This window comes from Cibotium barometz, chromosome 4, assembly GCF_041138505.1.
Source record: "Cibotium barometz isolate CiBa-2024 chromosome 4, ASM4113850v1, whole genome shotgun sequence".
Classification (NCBI taxonomy): domain Eukaryota; kingdom Viridiplantae; phylum Streptophyta; class Polypodiopsida; order Cyatheales; family Cibotiaceae; genus Cibotium; species Cibotium barometz.
This window is the reverse complement of record NC_141049.1, coordinates 51,969,673-51,996,096: the sequence shown is the minus strand read 5'-3', so window position 1 is coordinate 51,996,096 and position 26,424 is coordinate 51,969,673. Positions and strand designations below refer to the sequence as shown.

At 46.8% G+C, this 26,424-nt stretch overlaps 1 protein-coding gene across 1 annotated transcript in view; it reads left to right on the top strand.

The window, feature by feature from the left end:
* The window catches only part of LOC147639383 (aspartate carbamoyltransferase 1, chloroplastic-like), an 82,718-nt gene that overhangs the window by 11,183 nt on the left and 45,111 nt on the right, over positions 1 to 26,424 (top strand). The window contains exons 2-3 of the mRNA XM_086790739.1: positions 21,098 to 21,237; positions 21,380 to 21,553. Coding sequence (XP_086646865.1) covers positions 21,098 to 21,237; positions 21,380 to 21,553 — 314 coding nt within the window. The remainder of the gene's footprint in view (positions 1 to 21,097; positions 21,238 to 21,379; positions 21,554 to 26,424) is intronic.

Sequence of the window (26,424 nt, the reverse complement as noted above, 5' to 3'; positions counted from 1 at the left end):
TACATGCCCAAACCTGGCATGCCATAACTCTGCATCCTGCATAGCAGATGTAAAGGTAGAAACAACACATGCACTGTGCCTCTCATAAGGATCAAGACGGTATAAACCGCGACATAAGGTCCCTGTAGCAACCAAAGCAAAGTCACTTTCCCTGTCACGGACCATACATTTAGTATCCTCAAAGGAAACAACCAGCCCTCTCTTTGCAAAAGAAGACACTGAGAGAAGATTCTTCTTTATCCCAGGCACATACAATACATCCTGAAGGAGAAATTCGGAGCCATTAATGGCTGTAAGCATAACATCCCCTGTGCCCTGAACTGGATAAGAAGCATTATTTGCACACGTAACCTTTCTGCCACATGAAGAAGGTACCATCTTGCCAAACAAATCCTTTCTGGACGTGATGTGCCTTGAGGCACCACTGTCAAAGAACCATACATCACCACTTTCACTCACACTGAGTGAATGTACCTGATTTGAGGGATCATAGCTGCAAGTAAAGAAGCACCAATCCTCTTCCACAAGATTGACTGTGGCATCATCTTTCTTGTTATCCACATCTGAAGAGTCTTCAACTGAATTACCAGACTCTTTCTTCTTTTCCTTGGCTATCCTCTTAGGACATTCATGAATATAGTGACCTGTTTTCTTGCAGTAATGGCACTTACCCTTCTTTTTAGGTTTCTGTGCATCATCCTTCTCTTTACTAGATGGCTGTCCTGATTCTGACTTAGGCTTATATGCACCAGATTTTCCTTTGCCCTTGTTCTTGGCAAATAATGCTTGCTCACCACCTCTTTGCATGACATTTTTCCGAGTCTGCTCTTCCTGCAGCAAAAGTCCAACCAAATCCTGAAAGGATAGAGGGACTGGATTACCCCTCATGGACAAGTGAAGAGATGTATGAAAACCCAAATAAGAGCTCGGCAAAGAGTTAAGTGTAGTGGTGACCATCTCAGCATCAGAAATGATTTCATCAATATTCAAGAGCTGTTCTCTCAAATCCTGAATCTTCGTAAGATGATCCTGCATAGAATCACCCTCATCCATGCACAAGTGTGATAGTTCCCGCTTCAAAAAGGCAACTCTAGCCTCATTGCGAGCCTGATACATGTGCTCCAAAGTATCCCATGCAGCCTGAGATGTCCTGCATGAACGGATATGCGGAATAATGGACCTCTTAACTGAAAGTGCAATCAAAGAGAGTGCCTGAGCATCCCTGGAATCCCACCTAGTTTGTTCCTGTGTAGGTGCCTGAGGAGCTGGTGGTACAACCTGCTGCCTGCCATGTTGTGGAGGGGTAGCTGGGGCCACATGCATAGGCCTTGCCTCAGCTCCACTTACATAATTCCACAAATTCTTTGCAACTAGCAGATTCCTGATCATAAAGCTCCACAGGGAATAGTTGGTTCCATCCAACTTATCTTCCTGGGCTAAAAACCCAAACACATCAGCGGTGTTCTGTGCCATGAGAGCAAACTGTAACCTGCAAAAGAGACTAACTGCACAAGAGTCCACAAATATTGCTCGAGACTATCTGTTTCACACAGATAGACAGCACAGCAACAAAAGCCCCAAATTTCTGGTGGCTCAAATTTCTCTGATTCCCACAAAAAACCTGTGGGAGCTGTCACAGATTGTGCAGGCAACACAAAAACAGCAAAAGCCCCAAATTTTTGACTTGATTTGCTGACAAAATTCACAGTTAAGCTCCAAAATTCAGCAGGTAGACTCACCCGAGTTGCTGCTGCAGATTGCTGAGGTAAGAACTGATGCAGAAGACGGTACAGAAGGCTGTACGGACAGAAAAACAGCAACCAGCAGGTGCTGTACAGAACTGTACGGACAGAAAACAGCAGATAGGGCTGTACGACTGCTGTACGACTGCTGTACTATCAGAAAACAGCACCAAAACTGGTCATACAGACCTGTACGGACAGAAAAACAGCAACCAGCAGCCACACGTGCTGCACAGATGCTGTACGGCCTGTAGAAAAACGACCAGCACTGCTTTTTGCACCAGAACAGTGCCCGAGACACACAAAAAGCAGTCGCCCAGGTCTGTAGAAGGAGGGCGACCTGTTTTTCAGCACCAGAAGCAGGCGACCAGCACAATAGACCTGTTTCTTCGCGACGAAAGTGCTTCACCAGCAGTAGGGAAGGCGGGAGCAGGAACAACAACCTGCTCTGATACCAATTGTGAGTGTGAGAGACGGTGTGGAGCACACGAAGAAACAGAACAAAACGTGTGGAGGCAAGGAGCAAAACGATGGAGCTCAAATAATGAAGATAAGTTTGTTACAAAACTTAGGGCATATAATAGCCCTAACTGGTGCCCGTTTCACATAACGGTAAGTTGGGCGCCTTATTGGGCGCGGGGAAAAAACCTCACTTAAAGTGAGTAAAAAGTGCCCGGCCGGTCCTAATACATTGGCCACTGCCCATAATAATGTCAGGACATTATTTCTAACATTTTTTTCCCCCCAAAAATTATTTTTCCTTGAATTTTTTTTTCCAAATGCTTAAAAAAAAAAGAAACCCTGCTTTACGAAGATCCCAAATGCTCGCAATACTTCGCAACTTTTGTGTCCACTCAGTATTCCATATGGGGTTGTTGAGAGACCTAAAAAATCTGGCGAGGTAGACTGGTAGTGTACACTTGATTGGTAGGATGAGAGAATCTTGCTACAGCACTTGGGGATCCCTGGTATAGGTAGGCTAGACAATTAGATTCTCAAGTTATGTACGAGGGAGAAGATTTGGACATGGCCATTTTGATCTAGAGAGGAGTCCCTAAACTTATCACCCTAGATGCACTCCTCGTATTTGTGCAAGGACAGTCCCTTAGTCATAAACGCTACACTGGGAGACCTTTGGTATTGCATTACCCATCCAGGTTCTTTTTTGGAGACAATCGGGAGATCCAACCGGGAGAGACACATATCCATGTTCTGGTTCCTCAAGCACTGTAGACTCCTCCCCTCCCAATCTTCCCCCACATTCAAGCTTGAAGCTCCATAGGTTGTAAGTGTAAAAGCGTGGGTTAAAAAATAAAAAAACGAAAGCTAAAAAAACTCCACCCGGCGCTATCGTTTGCTTTTCGCTAATTTCTGCAGCACCTTAGTACCGCCTACCTGCCACCCGTCGACTGCCCATGTGTGGCGCCTACAGCGTTTTTGCGCACGACCAGTACCCGTCGATTGCCCGCGTGTGTCTGCGATCGCCTGCCTAGCGCTGCCGCGTTCGCACATATCTTGCGCCCGACTGCCTGCGTGCGTGTACTTGTGCGTATACGTGGCCGCCTGCACATCACAAGGGCGCCACCTGCTTAGGCATAGTTTTCGTGTGGCTTTTTCCTATGCGCATAAGGCTGCGCTACCTCTCTCTCTCTCTCTCTCTCTCTCTCTCTTTTTTTTTTTCTTCGTAAAGTTGATTTGTATTACTGTAACTACAACAGCCACATGGCTAAAAAAAAAAGAGTGCGGCTCCAACCACCAATCCAAAAACCTAAAAACCCCCCAGAACTACAAATCCAATGAAATAGCTAAGTCCACGCTGACGATCATCTAGAAAGAAGTAGCCCGAACTGTAAGAAGCCAAATGTCAGCCTTCTCTGGCTTGATCAAACGTCCCGAAACCATTGAAGAAATCTGCCATAATAGCAGTCCTCGAATGCGTCGGATATGCCCCACTACACTTGAAGCCGAATCGAAAATGAATGCATTCCTGATGAGCCAAATATGCCAAACTCCCGCCCATCGAAAGAAGTCAAAGAAAGACTCATGCTCTGGCTCCGGCACCCCTACAGCAAGCCGCCCAAGAACCCAATCCGTGGCCGAAATTGAAACATGAGTAACCGCACACCATACCTGGGACACAAAAGCCCAAACCTTCTTGGTGACAGGACAATGAATAAACAAATGCCCACTAGTTTCCATGCATGTGGTACAAAAGACGCAGTGACCCGAAGCAATCTTTCGCCGCCGGAGATGCGATCCAACAGGAAGGCCACCCACAACCATCCGCCAAAGAAAGACCTTGCCTTGATATGGAACTTTAGAGTGCCATCCTCTATCCAAAGTAACTCTCCACCAAGAGCGATTATGTCTCTTGTTCCATTCTTTATTTGCCTTCTTTGTGACCCATCTTTTATCCTCAACAAGAAGGTGATACAATGCATTTGCGGACACATGCATAAGATCATCTTGCTTACGTAACATCCAATCTCTCCATGGTTTGTCATTATCCAACTCCGGAAAAGCACCCAAGCCACCCACTATTTCCTGAATAGTGGACCATAGGCCACGATAAACCCTCGGCACACCAAAAAACCGTCGTATACGACGGAAGGAATACAAGCGTTGTGCCATCCTCCACCCGAACAAGTCCTAACCTTGCCATCCGATTTAATTTCCTCCTATCATCTTGCTTTCCGTTCCAATTCACTACTCTCGAAGCAGCCAATATTTCAACTGGCAAGGAATTAGCTGAGGCCCGGTCATCAAGTGGGCTCCAACGAGTGCGCTTCAAGACTTCCTGCCAAGATGCAGACAAGTGGGAAAGAAGCATGGACGAAGAAACCAAGCAAGACTGAGAAGCATTCAAAATGTCCCACCAGGATGCCTCAATATGCGTGCTCCCTTGTGAAATCCCTACCTGTGCAATGAGATAACGAGCCATAAGTACCCATGGCTGATCCGGCTGTAGACACATGTCTTGAAATAAAGACCATCGCCGAGTAGTAAGATGTATGCGAATATCCAATACAGCCGTTCCACCCATTCGTTTGCCCAAACCCTCGAATTGGTGGGAGAATTGGGCAACCAATTTGGGGATCCAAATTGAGATTTACTCAAATTGGGCAACCAATTAGGGGATTTTGTCACAAATTGGACAAAACCCACAAATTTGGGCATCGAATTGAATCCCCATTTCTGAATGTTGAGAAGATGGGCTTATAGCTGTGATTCTTGTATGTTTTTCGCATACTTCATAGAAGTCTCTTTCTTAAAAAATAAAATAAAATTGCTTGCCCTGAAACGTTCTACGTTTCACTCCATGCATGAAACGTTTCACCAACGTTTCGCGTTTCGCGTTTCAGGGGAAGTGAAACACTTTTCGTGGTGACCCTGCATTGGTAGCGTGCTTCCCTCGTGGAAAAGGCAGATCTTGGTCCAGTTCAGGAGTCAGGTGGATTCTGACTTGATAGTACTCTTTGCAGACTCAGTAATAAAGCAATTACACCATCTGTGTTGGTTGCTCTTCTGTGGGTTATTGAGTTGCTATCTTTTTTTTTCCAACTAGCCTTAGGCCGAAGATCCTCCCGTAGTTATTGTCTTTCACCACCTGCAGGCGCTTTTTATCTGCCCGTAAGTAGGCAATACCGTCCAGGACGTGTGGGGTTTCGAACCCAAAAACTTCTTGGTGCTAGGCAAACACGTTCACCACTTGGGCTATCACCTCATTGGCTATTGGGACCCTGTCTTGTGTGTTGTGGAGCATTCTCTCTCCCTCTGTTTTAAGTCCCACCGTTGGTCATATATGCCCTTGTGTTGCATTCTACCGACGTTAATACCTCTCTCTCCCAGTGTGTGTGTGTGTTATAAAAGAGGACCCTAGCACTATCTTTATGCCACCCACAAGTGGGGAAGATTGGCTAGTGCGAGGGCCCATATAAAGGCCATGATCTACCCGAGTTCAAGTCCCACCATTGGTCGTATATGCCCTCGTGTTGCATTCTACCGACGTTAATACCTCTCTCTCTCTCTCTCTCTCTCTCTCTCTCTCTCTCTCTCTTTCTCTTGCATTAAAGTGAAGGATTGTTCTGTCTTCAATCTAACAAGTAGATCCATAAGCTTGCACATGTTACACCATGTGCCCAACTTTTTTTTAAAGGTCCTTCTATTAGTTACTGCTGAAAGAACAACCACAAAGGGCTAGATACAAACTCGCCTCATGTATAGGGCGGGAATCAAGTAATCAAAGGAGGGGAAAGAGATGCTTCTCCTCTTGCTGGCCACTCTCTGAGGAGAAGGCTATCTTATACAGGGGGAGGGGGAAGGGGAGGGAAGGGGGGGGGTGGGGGGGGGGACAACCACACAGGTGGTTTGTAATGCCAAGTGGGATCACCACCTCTATCAGTGAGAAAAGGGCCAGGCCGCCAGAGCCTCAAGAGAGCTTCCCCTCGCTTCTGCATGTGGTCAGATCCACCCTACAACTTCCCCCACTGGTTGCGGAGGGTATGTATGATATCGAGCCAAATGCTTTTGATAGACTCAGCTGGTGGAGTGTGGGTACTTGGCTTCGTTGCATCTAGCTTTCCATATGTGCCAACTTGTAATGCTATTGCAAATCTCCCATCTCTGGCATGAGCTTGGTCGCAGTGATCTGAAGGTGGGGCTATGACTGGTACTGCCGAAATGGGGTGGTAAGAGACCTGAAGGGCTAGCCCTCCCCCATCCTCTTCGTAAGCCTTGACCACCTTTGCCTTTGTGGCCGAAGCGATGGTGTCCCATGTAATGATCCGGGTCGTTGCTGTGTCCATAATGAAGATACGGAGAATCCGCCGCCAAACTTGTTGAGCCTTCGGGCAATCCCAAAGACAATGTCGTTGAGACTCCTGGGGGTGGTCGTACCTCGGGCAAGCTACTGGTCTACCTACAAGTGCCGACCGCCAAGCTCCTGTGTGTCATCAGCCAAAGAAAGAGGGTAATCTTTCTAGGCCGAAAATTGTCCCAAAGCCTCTTCGAAAAATGTGAAAGGAAACGTTGTGAGAGGCCCTGTGACTACCAATGTGCTGTTGCTTCCAGGGTGCCATCAATCTCTGGCATTTGGATCCTGCGGCCTAGCTGTGCTATATATGCAAAGAAGGAGGCATCTAGAGTCTCCTCCCGATTAGCGGGGTTACGCCAAGTCCACTCGCCTGAGTCCCACTGAAGGCGCGCGAGAGGTCAGCACTCACATATCCATAGCTGCCAGAATCTCTCCTTGGCCACCTTGGCCGGTGGTGGGTCTATGTGCTACTCTTGAGCTTGAAATCCAATCACCCTCACCCTTTGTAAGGTGCAGCCATTGAAATCCTCTAAGGGGAGCTCGGATCTCTCTAATCTGCCATGGGATCCAATAGAAAAGGTGAGCAGACTGCCCTCATCTACTCCATGAACTGCCACAAGAATATCATGCTTGGTAAACATGCTTAGCCACAATGGGGGAGTCGGGTGTGGGATAGGAGTCAGCCACTCCTGAGGAATAGCAGAGTCGATGTTGATGCTAAGCTTGTCTCTACCTCATATCCCTGTCAGGTCTCTCTCATACACCCCGGGGGTAAATGTCTGTGTGCGATCCAGTCTCCAAGGGAACTGGCAAGTCCTATGCTCAACACTCCCCAGGGTACATGAGGTCGGGCCCTCAACATGTGGCCACTGGGTAAATGGATCAGGGGATTCCAGACCAATGGCTGCCGAAGGTGCTCTTATGAGGCCACCGGAGCTATTTGCGTAAGGGCCGGCCTGAGGTGATCCTAAGCTCGAAGTAAATTGGTTGCAAATCTGTCCTCAAAAGCTAGACTAAAACTGTTGGCCTGCATCTCTGTGAAGATCCATCTGGTACTCTGCGGCCAATGGCTCCCTAAGACTCGGGGTGCAGGCTGAAATCCGGGCCAAGAGGAAGTCCTTCCAAGGCTCATCAACGGGGAGGAGTCCTTGAACAATCAGCTTGCCCAGTAGGGCACAACTCTGAATAGCAGGGTCAATGAGGCCTTGTAAACGGAAGGGGCAATTGAACACGGAAAATCTAATCAATCATGAAATCTTAAAATACACATATGCATGCCAGATAAAACAAGATGACAAATCTGCACAGTACACCATACTAGGGGCCAGAAGATGGGCTGACCCACTCCCCCCCCCCCCCCCCCTTTGATGGTTAGATTACCAAAAAAGAGTCTGCCTCCAATACAACTTTGTGGGTGCCCAGGGTTCACCACTGGCTGCACCTGTTTCTTCCAATACAATATGAAAACAAGAAAACATCACATAATCTGAATTTGTTGACAATTCTCAGCACATGTGAGCATTCCCGGCATCAAGCACATGCAGGACAACTATGGACCATAGCACTCCCACATCAGCCCGGGACAACTCAACATCTTCATCTTCTTCCTGTTTGGCTCATTGGGCAAGTTGACCAGCCCTCAAAGGCTGTTTTCAGCAGTCAACCAGCCCTCAGTAGCCACAGAAGAAAGCGACCAGCGGTTGTGCACAAGCTTGCAAACGTGCGGTCGGAAGGAAAACTGTCTAGAAGCCCATGACCAGCTCTTCCTCCCTGTTTTAAACCTCTGTCCAGCCTCTATTCAAGCTGTAAATCCGCTGGCCAGCAGTGGAGAACATGCAGAAGGAGTCGGCTAGCTTCTCCCATGCATCCGGTGAACATCAATTGCGATGGATGGCTGTAGAAACTTGCCAACAGGCTGAAAACCAGCCGACCAGCCCTCATGCACCCTGAAAAAGCATGCGCCCCCTTCCAATGTAGAGTTTTTGTCAATAATAGAGGCTTCCCCGCTGAAAATAGCCCACACGTGTGCTTTTTTGGTCCAGAAAGGGGCCCCTACATGAAGGAGGTCCAAATAATATCCAGTGCCCGGTCTTTGGTTGCCACGTGTATTAAATAAGTCCTGCTCAATGTGTACTCACTTTTAAGTTATCCGGTCACTTATAAGTGAGTGTGAACCTGCACCCATAATTATTAACATGTGAACTCATAAAGTTGTAAATTGAGTTTTGGGAATACTTACCACCTGCAAAACACATGTAGACCACCTGTCAGTCCCAAACAGGTGTGCACATACACGTCCACAAGTTGCCTAGGTGTCCCCGGCCCCATGGACAACACAGGCTGAAATCTTAGGCATTGTCTAGGCAAACAAGACAAGTCATCCAAAGATAAAATAAAGGTCATGCACACACATGAGTGCAATTATATTGGAAGAAACACCCATCTGCTTAGTTGTATTTGATAAAATGTCCAGGGCTCATGATCCTTCCGGAACCTTCCCAGAACATAAATACACAAGATCTCCAAGATAGCTAGTCCCAAAGAGTTTCATCATGTCAAGCTCCATGGCCATACATGTACACCATGTCAGGCCCCACAAGCCACACATGTACTATCATGTCAGGCTACACCAGCCATACATATACTGTCATGTCAGGCTCCATGTGCCACACAGACACACCATGTCAGGCTACACCAGCCATACATGTATGTCATGTCAGGCTCCATATGCCACACATGAACAATAGAAAAATAGAAGCTTTAAGGAATTTTGTGACATTCCCCTCGGCATCTAAGCAGTTGACTGCAACTGAAAAGCTTCCAAGTAGGCCTTCAGAAGTTCAAGATAATCCGTAAAATAATCCTCGTCCATCCATTTTACATCCATAGCCGAATAGTTTTCAAACTTCACAAGATACCTGCGCACTAGCTTGCCACTTGCATGCATGCGCTCTTTATGAAAAACTATCTGCTCAAGTTGCAATGCCTAAAGTTCATCCACTTCAGGTGGATCTTCCAAAACTGGTTCCATAGGAGGTGGTCCCATATAAGGCCTTAACAAACTGACATGAAAGGCATTGTGGATTTCCAAGTGATCGGGCAATACCAATCTATATGCCACTTTATTTATTTTCTGCAAAATTTGGAATGGCCCGTAATACCTGTTTGAAAGCTTAGGAAATCGGCCTTCCTTACTTGGCCGCTTCCGAAGACGTGCTTTCTCAAACTTTAGTAATACCCAATCACCTTCCTTGAAAACCACCTCTTGCATGTGTTTGTGAGCTGCTTGAGATCTTTCTATGGCTGTCCAAACTTGTGTAAACGCAGTATCCAAATCACGTACATACTCATTTGCTGCAAAGATTTCATCTTTTGTTTGTAAGATAGGTGGAAGCACCACCTTGCCATAGACTATCTCAAATGGAGCCTTAGTAGTTGAAGAATGCACTGTGTTATTGTATGCAAATTCAACCTATGGCAAATACTTTTCCCAATCTGACTTCTGCTCAGATACATAACATTTGAGCAAGTCAAGCACAGCTGAATTTGCTATTTCACTCTGACCATCTGTCTGAGGATGATAGGCTGATGAAAAACTCAACTTTGTGCCCATATTATCAAACAATGTCCGCTAAAAAAGACTGGTAGTCCGAGGATCTCTATCCCCCACTATAGACTTGGGCATGCCATGATGTTTGAAAATCTGAGCTAAGAACAACTTTGCCATGTGCTCTGGCTTGATTGTTTTCCTCACAGGAATAAAGTGTGCCTATTTGCTAAAACGATCTATAATAGTCCATATAGTATCATTTCCATGTGCCGATCTCGGCAGATCCATAATGAAATCCATAGCAATGCTTTCCCATGGTTCCTGTGGAATGGGTAAGGGCTGAAGCAAACCAGGTGTATTGTGTCTGTCAAACTTGACTCTCTGACACACTATGCACTCTCGCACATAAGCTTTAATATCCCTGCGTAGAGCTGGCCAAAAGAAATATCGTTTCAAAGCTTGTGTAGTAGCCAGAATACCACGATGACCAGCATATGGTGGAGCATGACACTCTTCCATAACCTTTTGGTGTAATTCACACATTACACAAATATGATTCTGCATCATCAGAAACCCATCTCTAATTGAATAAGATGGGACAGCAGTACCATGAATCAAATCAGCCCAAATAAGCTGAAAATCTGTGTCCAAAGCATACATATGTGGCATCCCTGATAAGTCCTGGTGGTAGGCGGTAGTTACGGCATGCACTTGTGGCTTGCGTGACAAAGCATCTGCCACCAAATTCTTCTTGCCCGGGGTATGCAAAATCTGAAAATGGAACATGGGCAAGAAGTTTGCCCACCTCAGATGCTTTTCCGAGAGTTTAGGCTTTGTAAGAAAGTGCCGTAAACTCTAGTGGTCTGTTTTTACCATAAATTCAGTCCCCAAAAGTTAATGCTTCCATGTTTGAAGGGCATGAATAACGGCTAATAACTCTTTCTCATAAATGTTAAAATATTGCATCCCTCATGCTGTCGTGGAGCTGTCGGCCTGTTTCCTATAGCCAACTGCTTCATGCACAAGTATATAAGAGTTGCTCCCTTATTCATTCCATCATATCATTCCTTGCCCTATTTGCTGGCTCTTGTACTCTGTAACCTCAAGCTAATAAAGCTCAGTTCTTGCTTGCAATCTTTCTCTCTCTCATGTTCATTACTTCCGCTTGTGCACATTCTTTCATGGTATCATTCGCCTAGGCTCTGGCTGTTGCACAATCTGTTCCTCTATGTTTTTTGCTTCCCTAGATTCTCCAGGCTGTAGATCCTTCAAACACTGGCTGCGTTTCTTCTTTCTTAGTTGCATTTTTGCTCTACAAGCTCTCCAACTGCTGTTGGCCAGCCCCCAGGCTGCGTTTTCTTCTACAGAGGCAAGTGGAGCAGTTCTAGCTGTAGATTCAGTGAGTGCATCAGACAAGTGGCACATCAGCTCTTCTCTCTCCAAGATCCCCTCCCTCTTTTGGTAGGAGGTTCCCGGTGGTGTGTTTTTTGGGTTTCTTTTGTTGCTGTCCAGCCTGCATCTTCAGAGGGAGCTATTAGTCCCTAGTTGGATCGTGGAAAGGTGCTTGAGAGAGCACGTGGATTGCTTAGCTACAGAGGTTGTTTGAGACATAGCTTCTTTGAGGCAGACATCGGTCCCCCCTGCATGAACAAGGAGGACAAGCTCAGTGGAATGTGATGTGTTCACAGTTCTACTTTGAGTTTGGAGCCAAGTAGATTTTCTTTTGCTCTATATAGTGGCATTATGTTCTTTGAAGACAACAAGCTGACGTGCATTTTCCGAGGTGTATTCAGTACTGGCCATGCTGAGGTGTCCATGGTCGCACCTTTGTCATCAGTTCTCTTTTGACTTTTCTCTTTTGACTTTTTGCACACTTCAAGATGCAGAGGGGGTGTTAAAATATTGCATCTCTCACGCTATCGTGGAGCTGTTGTCCTGTTTCCTACAGCCGACTGCATCATGCACAAGTATATAAGAGTTGCTCCCTTATTCATTCCATCATATCATTCCTTGCCCTATTTGTTGGCTCTTGTACTCTGTAACCTCAAGCTAATAAAGCTCAGTTCTTGCTTGCAATCTTTCTCTCTCATGTTCATTGCTTCCGCTTGTGCACATTCTTTCAATAAACCGAATACAATTCCGCATGTTGCAGGCGGCGGCTTTCAAAAGCCATTGCATGTCCCTCTTGGTTCAAAACAACCCCCAAGCAATCTCTATCCTTGGAAACCATATGCCCTAAATAGTGAATTTCTGACAAGAAGAATTCACTCTTCTTCCCATTGATGAAAAGCATATGTTTCCTTAGCTTTTCAAAAACAATGGCAATATGCTCTTTATGTTCAGCCTCACTCCTTGAGAAAATGATAATATCATCAAAGAAAGTTCCTGTGAACTTGTGGTGAGGCTAAAAATTCTGTCCATCATTCTATTGAAAGTGGTGGGAGCATTCGTAAGTCCAAATGGCACAACCAAATACTCATATAATCCAAATGATGTTCAAAAAGCCGTTTCGTGCACATCTTGAGGTACCACTCGAATCTGATGGTAACCACTCTTAAGATCAATGCGACTGAAACAAGCAGCTTCCTTAAGTTTATCAAGAATATCATCGATTCGAGGAATCGGAAACCTGTTCTTGATAGTAATCTTGTTAAGGACCCTATAATCAACACACATTCTGTATGTCCCATCTTTTTCTGCACAAGTAAAACTGGAGAACAATAAGGCGAAGAACTTGGCCTTATTAACCCCTTCTCAAGTAAATCATTTACTTGAGTCATGATTTCCTCCTATTGGGAAGCACTCACCCTATAAGGAGGTCGGTTAGGAGGAGAGCTCCCAGGGATTATGTCAATAGAATGATCCTCTGGCCTCTCTGGGGGTAACTGTTTTGGAAGTGAATCGGCAAAACAATCAACACACATTCTGTATGTCCCATCTTTTTCTACACAAGTAAAACTGGAGAACAATAAGGCGAAAAACTTGGCCTTATTAATCCCTTCTCAAGTAAATCATTTACTTGAGTCATGATTTTCTCCTGTTGGGAAGCTATAAGGAGGTCGGTTAGGAGGAGAGCTCCTAGGGATTATGTCAATACAATGATCCTCTGGCCTCTCTGGGGGTAACTGTCTTGGAAGTGAATCGACAAAACAATCAATATATTCACTTGTGAAATCAATCTTATCCTGATCTACGGGAGCTACAACATCATGCTCAACATTATCACGTACAAAGACCAAGTAAGAATAAGCTGATTTCTTTATTGCCTTCGAAATAGATATATGGCTTACAACGGGTATGGTACTCCCAGTAGTACCCACATCAATACAAGCTTCCCTACCCCTATGAGTAAACATAACTTTCTTTTCTTTGTGCAAAATCTTGGGATCCAAACGGTAATGCCAAGGCATCTCAAGTATCACATCACATCCTGTAAGTGGTGCCACGAGGAAGTCTTCATGATCCAAATATCCCTGTATTTGTATGCGAAGTTTCCCAACGATGGGAGTGACCTTAACTTCCTTGCCCTCAAAGACAACATCTGCATGAAAGTCCATGCCCAATTCCTGAGGCTTTAACCCAAGAGCAGCAACCATCTGTATGGATATGAAGTTATCTGTTGAGGCATTATCAAAAAGGAATAAAGTTGTTTGGTCCTTTAACTTGCCCCAAGCTTTTCATAAAATCTTGCTCTTTGGTTCATGTGCAGTGTTACCCTGAATATCGGGTATAACATTCACACTCGGTTTGGCATCCTGCACATTATTCTTTTTGAGATTCTGGGGGCATTGAGCTTTCATGTGATCTTTGCTTCCACATGAGAAACACTTCCCCTCTCTCATGCAATCAAATATATACTGTCTGGACAGCTTAGGATCATCCTTTTTACCTCCCGGCTTCTTTTCTGAGCCCCCTTTTGCATCCTTGGACTCATGAGACATAAACTTAGGTGGCTGTCCACCCTTTTTCTGCTCATTTCCAGCTTTGAATTTTCCCTTGTATGAGCTGAATTCTTGTCTTTTTGATGCTTCCTTGCCATGCAACTCCTCGGAAATAGTTGTCGAGTATATGAGCTCCTGTAATGTGTTGTGGGGGTACACTGCAAGGCTCTTTTGAATGATTCGTTGCAGCCCTAACTCAAACTTTCTTTTCTTCTCGTCCTCACTAATCGTCATAAAAGGTGTGACCTTAAGAAGAATCACCAAAACTTTGAAACATAAGAAGAAACGGATTCGCCTTCATCCTGTGTTAGCCAATCCCATTCCTTTCGTACATCCTTCTCAAAGTGAGGAGGAAGGAACTGATCATAAAATTGCTCTTTGAAGCACTCCATGTACGGGTAGCTGTCCTATCCAAAAGCTTTGCCATCCACCAATCACTTGTAGTCTCTTTAAGATGCATACCCACATGCCTGAGCATAGATTTCTCGGTAAATTCCTCATTGCAAAAGGCTATTTCAAATTGCCTTATGAAAGCGAGTGCCTTGGTAGAATCCATTTTTCCATTATAGCTCTCGAATTTAATGTCATTGTCCCCTGATTTGAACTCTTTGGCCTTCTTGCCATGACGGGCATCCCGACGCTCTAATACATCATCCTCCTCGTCATGCCTATGTTGGCGACGACGATGCCGAGATCTAGGGCTGATTTCCCGCGTAACACCTTCCACTTTGGATGGAACTTTAGGAGCAGGAACATACCTAGAAGGTGGAGACACCACTGACAATGCATGAAGATCTTCTGCATCTCTTAAAATGGGCTGAAAACCCCTCGTCATCCCCACGAGCTGCATGTCGATGTACATCATCTCTTCGGGCTGCATGCCCCCTCAAATCCGTTGCATGGGTTGCAAGCCCCCTCAAAACACTTGCTCGGGCTGCATGCCCACTTACATCACTGGTGCGGGCTGCATGCCCTCTCACATCATCATCGGAATTCCCTTCACGGGATAGCCTGCGAGGTTGCCGTGTGAAGACCCACTTGCCCTCATCATTGGAAACAATTTCACCACGGCTTTTTAGATAAGCAACATCCAACTGTCGAGGTTTGTCGATTCTCATCTGTTGGGCAATTGCATCAAAAGTGACCACGTCAGCCTTGACATGAGACTTTGATTCTATGACCCTCTGTACATCAGGATCTCTTTGCAAAGCACGGAGCTCTTCAAGCTCATTCATCAAGGCATCAATATCCTGCGGATCCTGAGCCTTGGTAGATAACGATGGATCATTACCCACCAAAGCCCCAACATGATCCTTGTCTCTATCTTCTTCCCGCATGCGGCGAATACGGGTGATAGAGTCCTCCACAGAATGATCAAACTGGCTGGCCATAATGTATCTTTCAGCTTTTCAGAAAGAAAAGAATTTTCCGTGCGTATAATACCGAATAGACTGCAAGGGTGCAACAATGCCCCTACACAGACAGGAGCGCCACGAAGTCTTTCCATACGTTCACTGCCGCTTAAACCAAAGGTAACCTCTTTCGAGGTGCGACAATAAGACGAGGGCTACCTTAGAATCCCCACCTTCTCTCATTGATAATGACTCCTTACAGCCATATCCAGCATCATATTAGGCATAACTGTATAGAAAGCCAAGCTCTGATACCAATGTAAACGGAAGGGGCAACTGAACACGGAAATCTAATCAATCATGAAATCTAAAAATACACATATGCATGCCAGATAAAACAAGATGACAAATCTGCACAGTACACCATACTAGGGCCTAGAAGATGGGTTGACCCCATAGTAGCAACGGAACGGGAACGAGAACGGAACGAAAGCACCACCAGGGGAACGGGAACGGGAAAAAGGAGGAACGGGAACGAGGGGGAACGGAAACAGGGAACGACCTAGATAATTCCTAGAAATGATGATAAATCTTAACATACATTGCTCATTTATATAACCTAATCAGAGACACACTAAAGTCTAGTGCACCATAATTTGCATGGCTAGATACTAACATTGAATAGATCTCACAAGTCAAAATAAATTAGCCCACATCATACATGACATAAGTGACAAAAAGCACAAAATGTGGCCCACATGGCACAGCCTAGATAAAAGAAACAATCCAAGTCCAAAGTCCAAGCCTCAAGGTGACATGCAAATAGTAAGGAGATATCATGCATGGCTACTGCCAGTGATGCCATCAAGGAGACTATCATCTATGTCATCCAAGAAAGCCATATCATCAAGACCAACATCTGCAGCATCCAAATCTTCAATCCCATCCTGACTAGGATCTGCAAGTCCATGTGTCTCCTCATCATCCGAGGACTCCTCATCAAGCAATATAAACTTCTCTGGTTTGGGAGAAGCCATATCACCAAGCAAGCGCAAATTAGCACTTACAAAAATCAAGTCATTGACTTGTTTTGTCCCAAATTTGTTCCTCTTCTTGGATGCAACATGGCCGAACACACTCCATAGCTGCTCAATCGGAGAGGAGCTTGCACCTTGAGACAAGATCCTTACTGCCAATGATTGAAGCTCTGTGGTGTACGAGCCCCATAATCCTCCCACCATAAAGCAGCCCCTATCTTAAACCTATCTCTCTGTGCATCAGCCGATCCAAACCTTCCCAACTTGCTGCAATAAAATCCAAGTTGGTCTTTCACCAACCTTCGTTTATCTGCATCACGAACCTGCCTAGAAAGCACTGTCTCCCAACCATCCATCACCTCATCATCGGCCTCTTGTCCACATCCTTGGAACTCGGGATCCAAGACACACGCAACAGCATGCATAGGAGAATGATAACCATTCCATCGTGCTTCACATAATTCTGGAACCTCTGCATATTTCTCATCAGACAAGCCCATTTTCCCTATTTTCTCGATCATTCGGTCAGCCCCCTCATAAACCTTGCCAATGCATGGCTCCCGTCCATCTGCAATCCGCATCAAGCGCATGATCGGTTTCATCATAGCATTGATAGTATTGACTTCATCCCAAAATGTGAAGTCTTGTATGGTTCTTGCAACCTCTATGCCGGCTCTTGACCGAGAAAGAGCCCATCCCATCCACTCATTGCATACAACCAACTGCTTCAAAGGCAATTGCACTTTGGATAACCTCTTCATCATGAGAAAGTTATAACCAAAGCGTGTCTCTGAGTACTTCAAGAGATCCTTTTTGGGCGATCTCTTGCGGAATTCATTCAAAATAAAGTGATGGTTTTGAATGAAGCTTATTATCTCCTTGCCTTTTTGAATGTGTGGATCAACCCATGGCAAGCTGCCGACATCCTTCAATAAGTTGCTCAAACAATGAGCAAAGCATGGACTAAATGTGATATGCGGATACCTGTCTTCAAGCTTAAGACTAGCTGCGCTATTTGTTGCCTCACCATCAGCTAAGAACTTAATAACATTCTCTGGTCCAACTTTCTCAATACCTTTGGCCCACTCTTCCACAAGCTGATCTGCAGTTTTTCCAGTCCCAGAAGCATCATGTGAGGAAATGAATTGCATTCTTCCTCGAGAATAAGCAACCATGCCATGAATGGACCTTTTTTGAGTGTCACTCCAACCATCTCCAATAAGTGACACACCATTCTTTGCCCAACTTTCATGCACAGACTCTAAAGCACATTCAATTGCAGCTTTCTCCTTTTGCAACAAGGTGGTGCGTAGTGTCTCATACGAAGGAGGCTTGTATGTTGGGCCATACCGTGCAATCTCCTGGACCATTTCAATGAAATATGGAGACCTGGCCACATTGAATGCTACATGATCATGATAAAAGAACCTTGCAACAACTGCATCTACCCTCTCTTTCTTGCGGGGATCCCAATCTCCTCCCAAGGTTTGCTGCTTGCCGGAACTTGCACCCATAGACTGCGAATCTTGGGAAAATGCAAAGCTCCCAAGTCCTCCATACTGTTGTCCATCTCCCAAGTGTACATCTTCCCCATGTCTACTGAAGTAAGATGCATCAATTGCCGGTTTCTTTCGTGCACATGCTTTCTCCTCTTCACTTGGGTACTTTGCCAAAAGCTCTCTACGCACTTCAGGTGTTGTCCCTGGGCATTTGTTCACTTGTGCTTTTTCATTGTTTACATGGCATAGATGTGCTCTCACACGGTTTGCTCCTCCTGACTTCTCTTTGTTACATTGCTTGCATTTCCATCGTGTTGCACCTCCCTTAGATGAATACCTTTCTAGCCTTTCAACCTCGTCCCACCAAGTAGCATTCGAAGCCGATCGCTTTGAACCCGAGTAAGCCATGATTTCTGCAAATTCGGGCAAAAAGTTGAATAGACTTTCAAAGTTAACCATTACAGAGAAATGAGTCCTTTTTTTTTCTTTTGTTTAATGGGGAGAGACTGTGCAGTCCAGATTGTGACATAGGAAATTTTTAAAACACCAAAAGTTCAAACAAAGAAAGAGAGAGAGAAGAAAGAGAAAAGCTTGCTGCCTTGCCTTCTAAAGATGTAAACTGTTGAACTTGAGTCTTGATCACTCGGGCCCAGGCAGATTGCACTGTTGCTGCTTGCAGGTTGGTACCAGGCACAGTGTTGAGAACTTGAGTCACGAGTGTACTACTGTAGTCTGTAGTCTGTTGTGGACTTGTACTATGTAGTATGTAGACTATAGTAGAATGTAGTCACTAGTGTGTACACTGCAAGGGCTGGGGGCCTGGCTGGGGCGACTGTAGTGCCTGGTACAGAACAGTACGGGCAGTGGACAGCAGTACAGCCTACACGGCCACGGCCCACAGGTCACGGGCAGGTTGTAGTTGACTTGCAGGTCGGCCGACGGCGACTACAGTACGGGTGTGAACTTCCGAAAAGCGACGGGCGAAAGGCGTACGAGTGTGAACTTCCGAAAAGCGACGGGCGCAAGGCGTACGGGCTTCTATTTTTTTTAAAAAAAAAATCCACGTCATCGTTCCCACGTGGGGGAATGGCAGCCCAGCGTTCCATCTTCCCGTTCAACAGTCGTTCCCTGGCGTTCCACGTATGTTTCACCACCTCAACGTTCCTCATCCCGTTTCCATCGTTCCATTTGTTCAGGCCATGGGGGAACACGTTCCACCGTTCCCAATGGGGGGAAATGGGGTTCCCCTACTACTATGGTTGACCCCCTCCAATACAACTTTGCAGGTGCCAATGGTTCACCACTGGCTGCACCTGTTTCTTCCAATACAATATGAAAACAAGAAAACATCACATAATCTGAATTTGCTGACATTTCTCAGCACAAGTGAGCATTCCCGGCATCAAGCACATGCAGGACAACTATGGACAGCCCGTAGCACTCCCACATCAGCCCGGGACAACTCAACATCTTCATCTTCTTCCTGTCTGGCTCATAGGGCAAGTCGACCAGCCCTCAAAGGCTGTTTTCAGCAGTCAACCAGCCCTCAGTAGCCATAGAAGAAAGCGACCAGCAGTTGTGCACAAGCTTGCAAACCTCCGGTCGGAAGGAAAACTGTCTAGAAGCCCACGACCAGCTCTTCCTCCCTGTTTGTAACCTTTGTCCAGCCTCTATTCAAGATGTAAATCTGCCGGCCAGCAGTGGAGAACATGCAAAACGAGTCGGCCAGCTTCTCCCATGCATCCGGTGAACTTCAGTCACGATGGATGGCTGTAGAAACTTGCCAACAGGCTGAAAACCAGCCGACCAGCCCTCATGCACCCTGAAAAAGCATGCGCCCCCCCCCCCCCCCCCCCTCCAATGTGGAGTTTTTGTCAATAATAGAGGCTTCCCCGTTGAAAATAGCCCACACGTGTGCTTTTCTGGTCCAGAAAGGGGCGCCTACATGAAGGAGGTCCAAATACTGTCCAGTGCCCGGTCTTTGGCCGCCACGTGTAAAATAAGTCCTGCTCAGTGTGTACTCACTTATAAGTTGTCCGGTCACTTATAAGTGAGTGTGAACCCATAATTATTAACATGTGAACTCATAAAGTTGTAAATTGAGTTTTTGGGAATACTTACCACCTGCAAAACACATGTAGACCACCTCTCAATCCCAAACAGGTGTGCACATACACGTCCACAGGGTGCCCAGGCGTTTCCGGCCCCCTGGACAACACAGGCAGAAATCTCAGGCATTGTCCAGGCAAACAAGACAAGTCATCCAAAGATAAAATAAAAGTCATGCACACACGAGTGCAATTATATTGGAAGAAACACCCATTTGCTTAGTTGTATTTGATAAAATGTCCAGGGCTCATGATCCTTCCGGAACCTTCCTAGAACATAAATATACAAGATCTCCAAGATAGCTAGTCCCAGAGACTTTCATCGTGTCAGGCTCCATGGCCATACATGTACACCATGTCAGGCCCCACAAGCCACACATGTGCTATCATGTCAGGCTACACCAGCCATACATGTACTATCATGTCAGGCTCCATATGCCACACAGACACACCATGTTAGGCTACACCAACCATACATGTATGTCATGTCAGGTTCCATATGCCACACATAAACAGTAGAAAAATAGAAGCTGTAAGGAATTTTGTGACAGGCCTAGCCCCTTGCAATGGTATAACCAAAGATCGGCACAAAGTTAAGAGGCAACCCATTTAAAGGCATTTGTTTAGTGATGCTTCACCTTCTCCGAGTATTCTCAATGCACATTTTACCTCTACGTCGTGGTTGAATGATCACTCTCCATGTTGCCTTCACTGCCGGTCCATAAGAAGTTTCGGATCAACCGCTGTACGTGGCTGATACAAGCTCGAGAGAAGGCCCAGCACAACGTGATGTACCACAGTGTGGCAAGAAGAACCTGGTTCGCCACCACCACTCTACCTGCAAGGGAGAGTCTGATAGAACTCCTGTATAAAAGCTTCTTCTGAATACCATGTGCCCAACTTAGCAGCACTATTGTGACCCTTTCTTACAATTCACAAGACAAAGGTTTGGATTGTTTGCAACATGACATGGAGTGTTAAATGAGGTGCCAATTTCTAAGGCAAGCTTTGCTTGAAAGGCTAACTACCATGTGTGGAATTGAAGTTGGCAATAGATACCATAAGGACAGTTGAAGGATATTCAGATATTATCGTGTTGAGACATTTCGAGAATGGAGCTGCAAAGCAAGCGGCGGCAGCAGCAACAGTACCTGTAATCAATGCCGGTGATGGGCCTGGTCAGCATCCAACTCAGGTTTTGTCCCCGTCAATCTGAGTTTCAAAATCTTAAAGCTATTTGGTTTGTCTAGTTTGCTTTCTTGATGGGACTGTAAATGCTCATTGTAAAAGGCTGTTCTATTCTTCTGAAGCTTGATGTGCTCTACTTGGCTGGGCAGGCACTTCTTGATGTTTATACCATTGAGAGAGAAATAGGGCGTTTGGATGATATCAAAGTAGGCCTCGTCGGTGATCTGGCTAATGGTCGTACTGTGAGGTCATTGGCATATTTGTTGGCAAAGTACCACAATGTGAAGCTCTACTTTGTTGCTCCGGATGTGGTCAAGATGAAGGTCTGTGTGTGTGTGTGTGTGTGTGTGTGTGTGTGTGTGTGTCACTCACACATGCTTGCGCCCACATATGCTCCCTCGTGCTTTAGTGGATTGTGACATTGCTGCTGCCATGTGCAGGAGAGGGATCTTTAGGAGGCAAGTAAAGAAAAATAGAGGTTGTATGAGGTTGAGCTTATTTCGAGTTTAACTTAGTGGAGATGAAAGCGGTTAAATAGATGGATTGTATACTGTAAGGGGCTGAAGGCAAGGTGGTGCTTTAAATTGTAGCATGTCTTCTTCAAGCACGTCCTCTTCAGGACAAGAGTTTATTGTTAATTCCTTCCATCCTTTGGTGCCATTCGGGAGATAATTCTAGCAAACCCTCCACTATTGGTTGGGCCTTGCACTACACCCACCACAGCATGATACCCGCTGATGAGGGCTTCCTTGTGGGAAATCAAGTTTTAGCTTAACCTAGTCGCCAAGTGGATGCTCATTTACACGTTGCAGAGGACTATATGAGGCTGAAGCAGGTAAACAATTGGGAGGGTGTGATGAGTTGGTTGAATAGCCAACTCCCTGACTTTAGCTGTCCCATACCAAAATATGGATGCAGGAGGTGGACCTGCTGACAAGTGGGAGTCAGCTTTCAGTCATACAGAGGAAATATTCTTGTTTGGTAGTAGAGATGCAGTGGACAAGGTGCTATAAATGTGGAGCTGCTACAGGTTGTTAGCTGTTTCGATGTTGATGTGTCGGTTGCATACCGTCATTGGCATCTTCTTTTGCTATCTGATGTGTCATCCCTGGTCACCTGTCTCTGCACCCTTGTCTTTGTCAAGGTTCTTAGAATTCTGAAAGATTGCTCACATAGGTCTTGCAGGAAAGTATGCCAGAAATAAAGGTTACAGAATGATGAGACTCCCTGTGCCCCACCCCCCCTCCCTGTCGGGGCGTCTCCCCAGTAGGTAAAGAAATGCCACGTGCATCTCACACTTGGATGCCGCTTGGACATACTGTACAATCAAGTGCAAGGACCTAAGGCCGGACACTTTGCATGTATTGTAAGCGCTGGTCCAGGGATGAGTCAAGGTTAGGCAGGTTGTGTTGTGCCAGTCCTGCACTGTTGTGTCGTGCAAGTCCTGCACAGACTGTGTAACCACTTGATCAATGTAAAGTTGTACATGAACTTTGGGTGCCGCACTGCCGGGCACCCGAAATTCTGAGTAGGGCAGTCGGAGACCGTTTTGTCAAGGCTAGGTGTGAAACCCATATTAAGTCCTAGGTACTAGTGTGACCCATGGTCAGGTGGCGAAACATGATAAAGGGTAAAACATGATAGAAGACTTGTCTTTTGGGGACATGGGCTCAAAGGCCACCCATTGGGCTGCATGTGGGCACCCAATTGGGAAAGCCTAACCTTAATAGGCTGGGTGTAATGTGCCTAGTGTGTATCTACCGTGTGCTACGCACACAAGAATAGCTTTGAGGTTTGCGGAAGCTTGGAGCTAGGCAGGCTGATTGGCGAGCTGAGTTAGGGATAGACTTACGGGCGGGCACCCAAGTATGGACGGGCAGGCGCCCAAGTGTGGACGCCCGATGACCGGCCAAGAGCCTATAAAAGGGTGGCCAAGGTTAGTCATTAGTCATATAGAGTCTCGCGAGACTTTGTGAGAGCTCTATGGTCAGGAGCCTGGATCTAGTGCAGACGTGCACCTGCTTCATGCAGTCGAGGCCGGCAGCAGTCTCGAGGTCCGCGAGGGTAGCTTCGTGGCGGTATGGGACGTCACGAGGTAGAGATTGGTTGGTACGTCCATCTAGTTAGCTCAGCTCGTGGCTCGGTGGGGACAGCCAAGTCTTGTGGGCTTGCCCACGGCTGTCGGGTTGGGAGGTGAGTCAGGCCTACACCCCCGTCTTGTTTGTTTGGTTTGTTTTGCAGGTTTCGAGTCTTGTACCAGGAGCGTTCTACGAGGAGATTCTATGGGGATTTGACAGTGGTATCAGAGCATGCCTCGTGAACGAGCAAGTCGGTAGGTAGAGAAGATGAGGCCGAAGAAAGGTATGAGTTCGAGAAGCTTGCTGTTTTTTCTATGCATACTGCTATTTTTTCAGATTAGTATGTTGCTTTTTCATCGAAGAAACCCGTGTTGATGGAGATGGTGGTCTAGAAAGGGTTGTTTGCTTAGCAAGAAGTAGGGCTGCATGTTCTTCAACTGCATGAACAGTTTTGAAGAGGGAGAGAAAAGAAAAAGCATGTCGACTTTTGTTCCACACGAACCTGAAAAGATTCTTGGATTTCGTGAAAGAAGATTGCGTAATACGCTTATCACGGAATACAAGATCAAGTGGAAGGATCGTGTTGAGGAGGACACTACATGGGAGACATTGACTACTCTTCAGAGAGATTACCCTGGCTTTTTAGCTCAGGAGTGAGCTCTTAGAGGAAGGGGAGTATGTCATGTGCATAGTGTGTTTCTACTGTGTGCTACACGCACACAAGACTAGCTTCGAGGTTTGGGGAAGCTTGGAGCTAGGCAGGCTGATTGGCGAGCTGAGCTAGGGAAAGTATGGACGGGCGGGCGCCCAAGTATGGACAGGCGAGCGCCCAAGTGTGGACGTCCGATGACCGGCCAAGAGCCTATAAAAGGGTGGCCAAGGTTAGTCATTAGTCATATAGAGTCTCGCGAGACTTCGTGAGAGCTTTATGGTTAGGAGCCTGGATCTAGTGCGGACGTGCACCTGTGTCATGCAGCCGAGGCCAGCAGTCTCGAGGCCCGTGAGGGTAGCTTCGTGGCGGTATGGGATGTCACGAGGTAGAGATTGGTCGGTACGTCCATCTAGTTAGCTCAGCCCGTGGCTCGGTGGGGACAGCCAAGTCTTGTGGGCTTGGCCCACGGTTGTTGAGGTTGGGAGGTGAGTCAGGCCTGCATCCCCATCTTGTTTGTTTGGTTTGTTTGCAGGTTTGGAGTCTAGTACTAGGAACGTTCTACGAGGAGATCCTATGGGAATTTGACAGTGGGCCAAAGTGTAATCCTAGCTTGGGAAAGCTGTTAGGCCAGCCAACTGACCCCACGACCAGGTTGGGTGGGTCGAGCAGGGGCTGACCAGTAAGTAGTTCAGCCAGCCTACCCTCCCCTACCCAAGTACGTGTATAAAAACACAGTTTGGTCTCCCTTCTTCCCATCTTCTGATTGGACATCAGTAAGGCTTTTGGGTGCATGAGAATTGCATGTTTCCAGCAGCAGCTGGTGCGGCAAGACAAAAACACAAGTCCAAAAATCCTCCAGGAACTCCTGTGAGAGTCCCTGCAGTGTAGCTGCCAATGCCCCGCTGCCGCTGGAGAGACCGTCCTCCTCGCCGTCAAAATATGCCGCCCCAGCCGAACAGTATACTGGAAAAAGGTAATCTCTATGGCCTCAAGGGATGCATAAGGATCATGCCACTCGTACTCCCCGGGGTCCCACTGTAGCCGGGCCAAGGGGCACGCTGCATATGCCCATATGCGCCAATCATGGAGCACATCTGCAGGGTCGGGGTCAATATGCCACTTCCGAGAAGCGGCGGCCACTACCCGAATCCTCTGAAAGGTGCACTCTGCAACCAAAGGCGACTCCACCTCCACTCTCTGGAGTCTGCCCTCATCCTGAATCTCATAGTAGAGGCAGCTGCCATCCTCAGTGCAAGCTCTGACTGCAATCAGGATCTCCAACTGTGTAAAGGCTCCCATCCACCGTGGGGCCACTGGCTCGAGAGGCGTGAACCACTCCTCTGTGAGTGCCTCCTGAATATCATCCCTCATAATCAATTCCCCTCTGAAGTGACTCAGCCTCACCACCTGGATCTCCTCTGGGAGACTTCAGAAGGCCTGCCAGTCTCCAAAACTACGAGCTGGGCCTGCCGCTAAAGGTCCCCAGGCTAGACGAGGCCGAGAACCCAGCATATGACCCTGCTCCGTGCGAACCACTGGGCTCCAGATGAGCGGCTGTTTGGCCCGCTCCTCAACACAAGAAGGAGGTCGCTGAGAGAGCCCCGGTCTCGGCAGCTCCCAAGCTCTCAGGATACTCAAAGCAAATCTGTCCTCCCATCCTCTACTGAGGCCTGTCCTCCTCATCTCTATGAAGATCCAGCGAATCTCTGGTGCCCAAGTACCCCCTGCTGGGGGCGCTCGAGCCTGCAGCCGCTGCAAGAGGAGCTCTTTCCAAGGCTCAGCGCTTGGAAGCAACCCCCGAACAATAAGCTTCCCCAATAAGGCTCTACTCTGATCGACTGGATCTATAATGCCCAAACCTCCCTGAGCCAGTGGAAGTGTAATAACTGCCCATGCAACCTTTGCCCGAGCTGGCTGACTGTCCCGCCCAGACCACAGAAAGTTCCTGATCAGCCTCTGTACCTGGCTGATGCAAGAGCTCGAGAAAATCCAGCAAGACGTAATGTACCACATGGTCGCTAACAACACTTAATTTGCCACCACCACCCTCCCAGCCAAGGATAGTCGAGCTGTACTCCAATACAAAAGCTTCTTCCGAATGCTCAGAAGAAGCGGGGCAATCTGCTGCTCAGGTGACAAATCTAGGCCAATCTGGCATCCCAAATATCGCACTGCTGTGCCTGGAGGAATCCATCTAAAACCGGGGTCCGGGCTCCATGCCGGAGTGGGAGCGCTACTGATCCAAAAGGCCACTGTCTTGCGCCAATTGATCAATGCTCCCGAAGCTGCACTAAAAACCTGGAGCGACTACTCTGCCCGAAGAAGATTGGCCTCTTGGCCATGCAAAAATAAGCCCGTGTCGTCTGCAAACTCAGCATCAAGCAGGTCCTCCCCCCGGACTGGGAGCTGAAGTCCTCTCAAACCAACCTCCTCTGCCGTCAAATACATGCTCATAGCCTCCGCA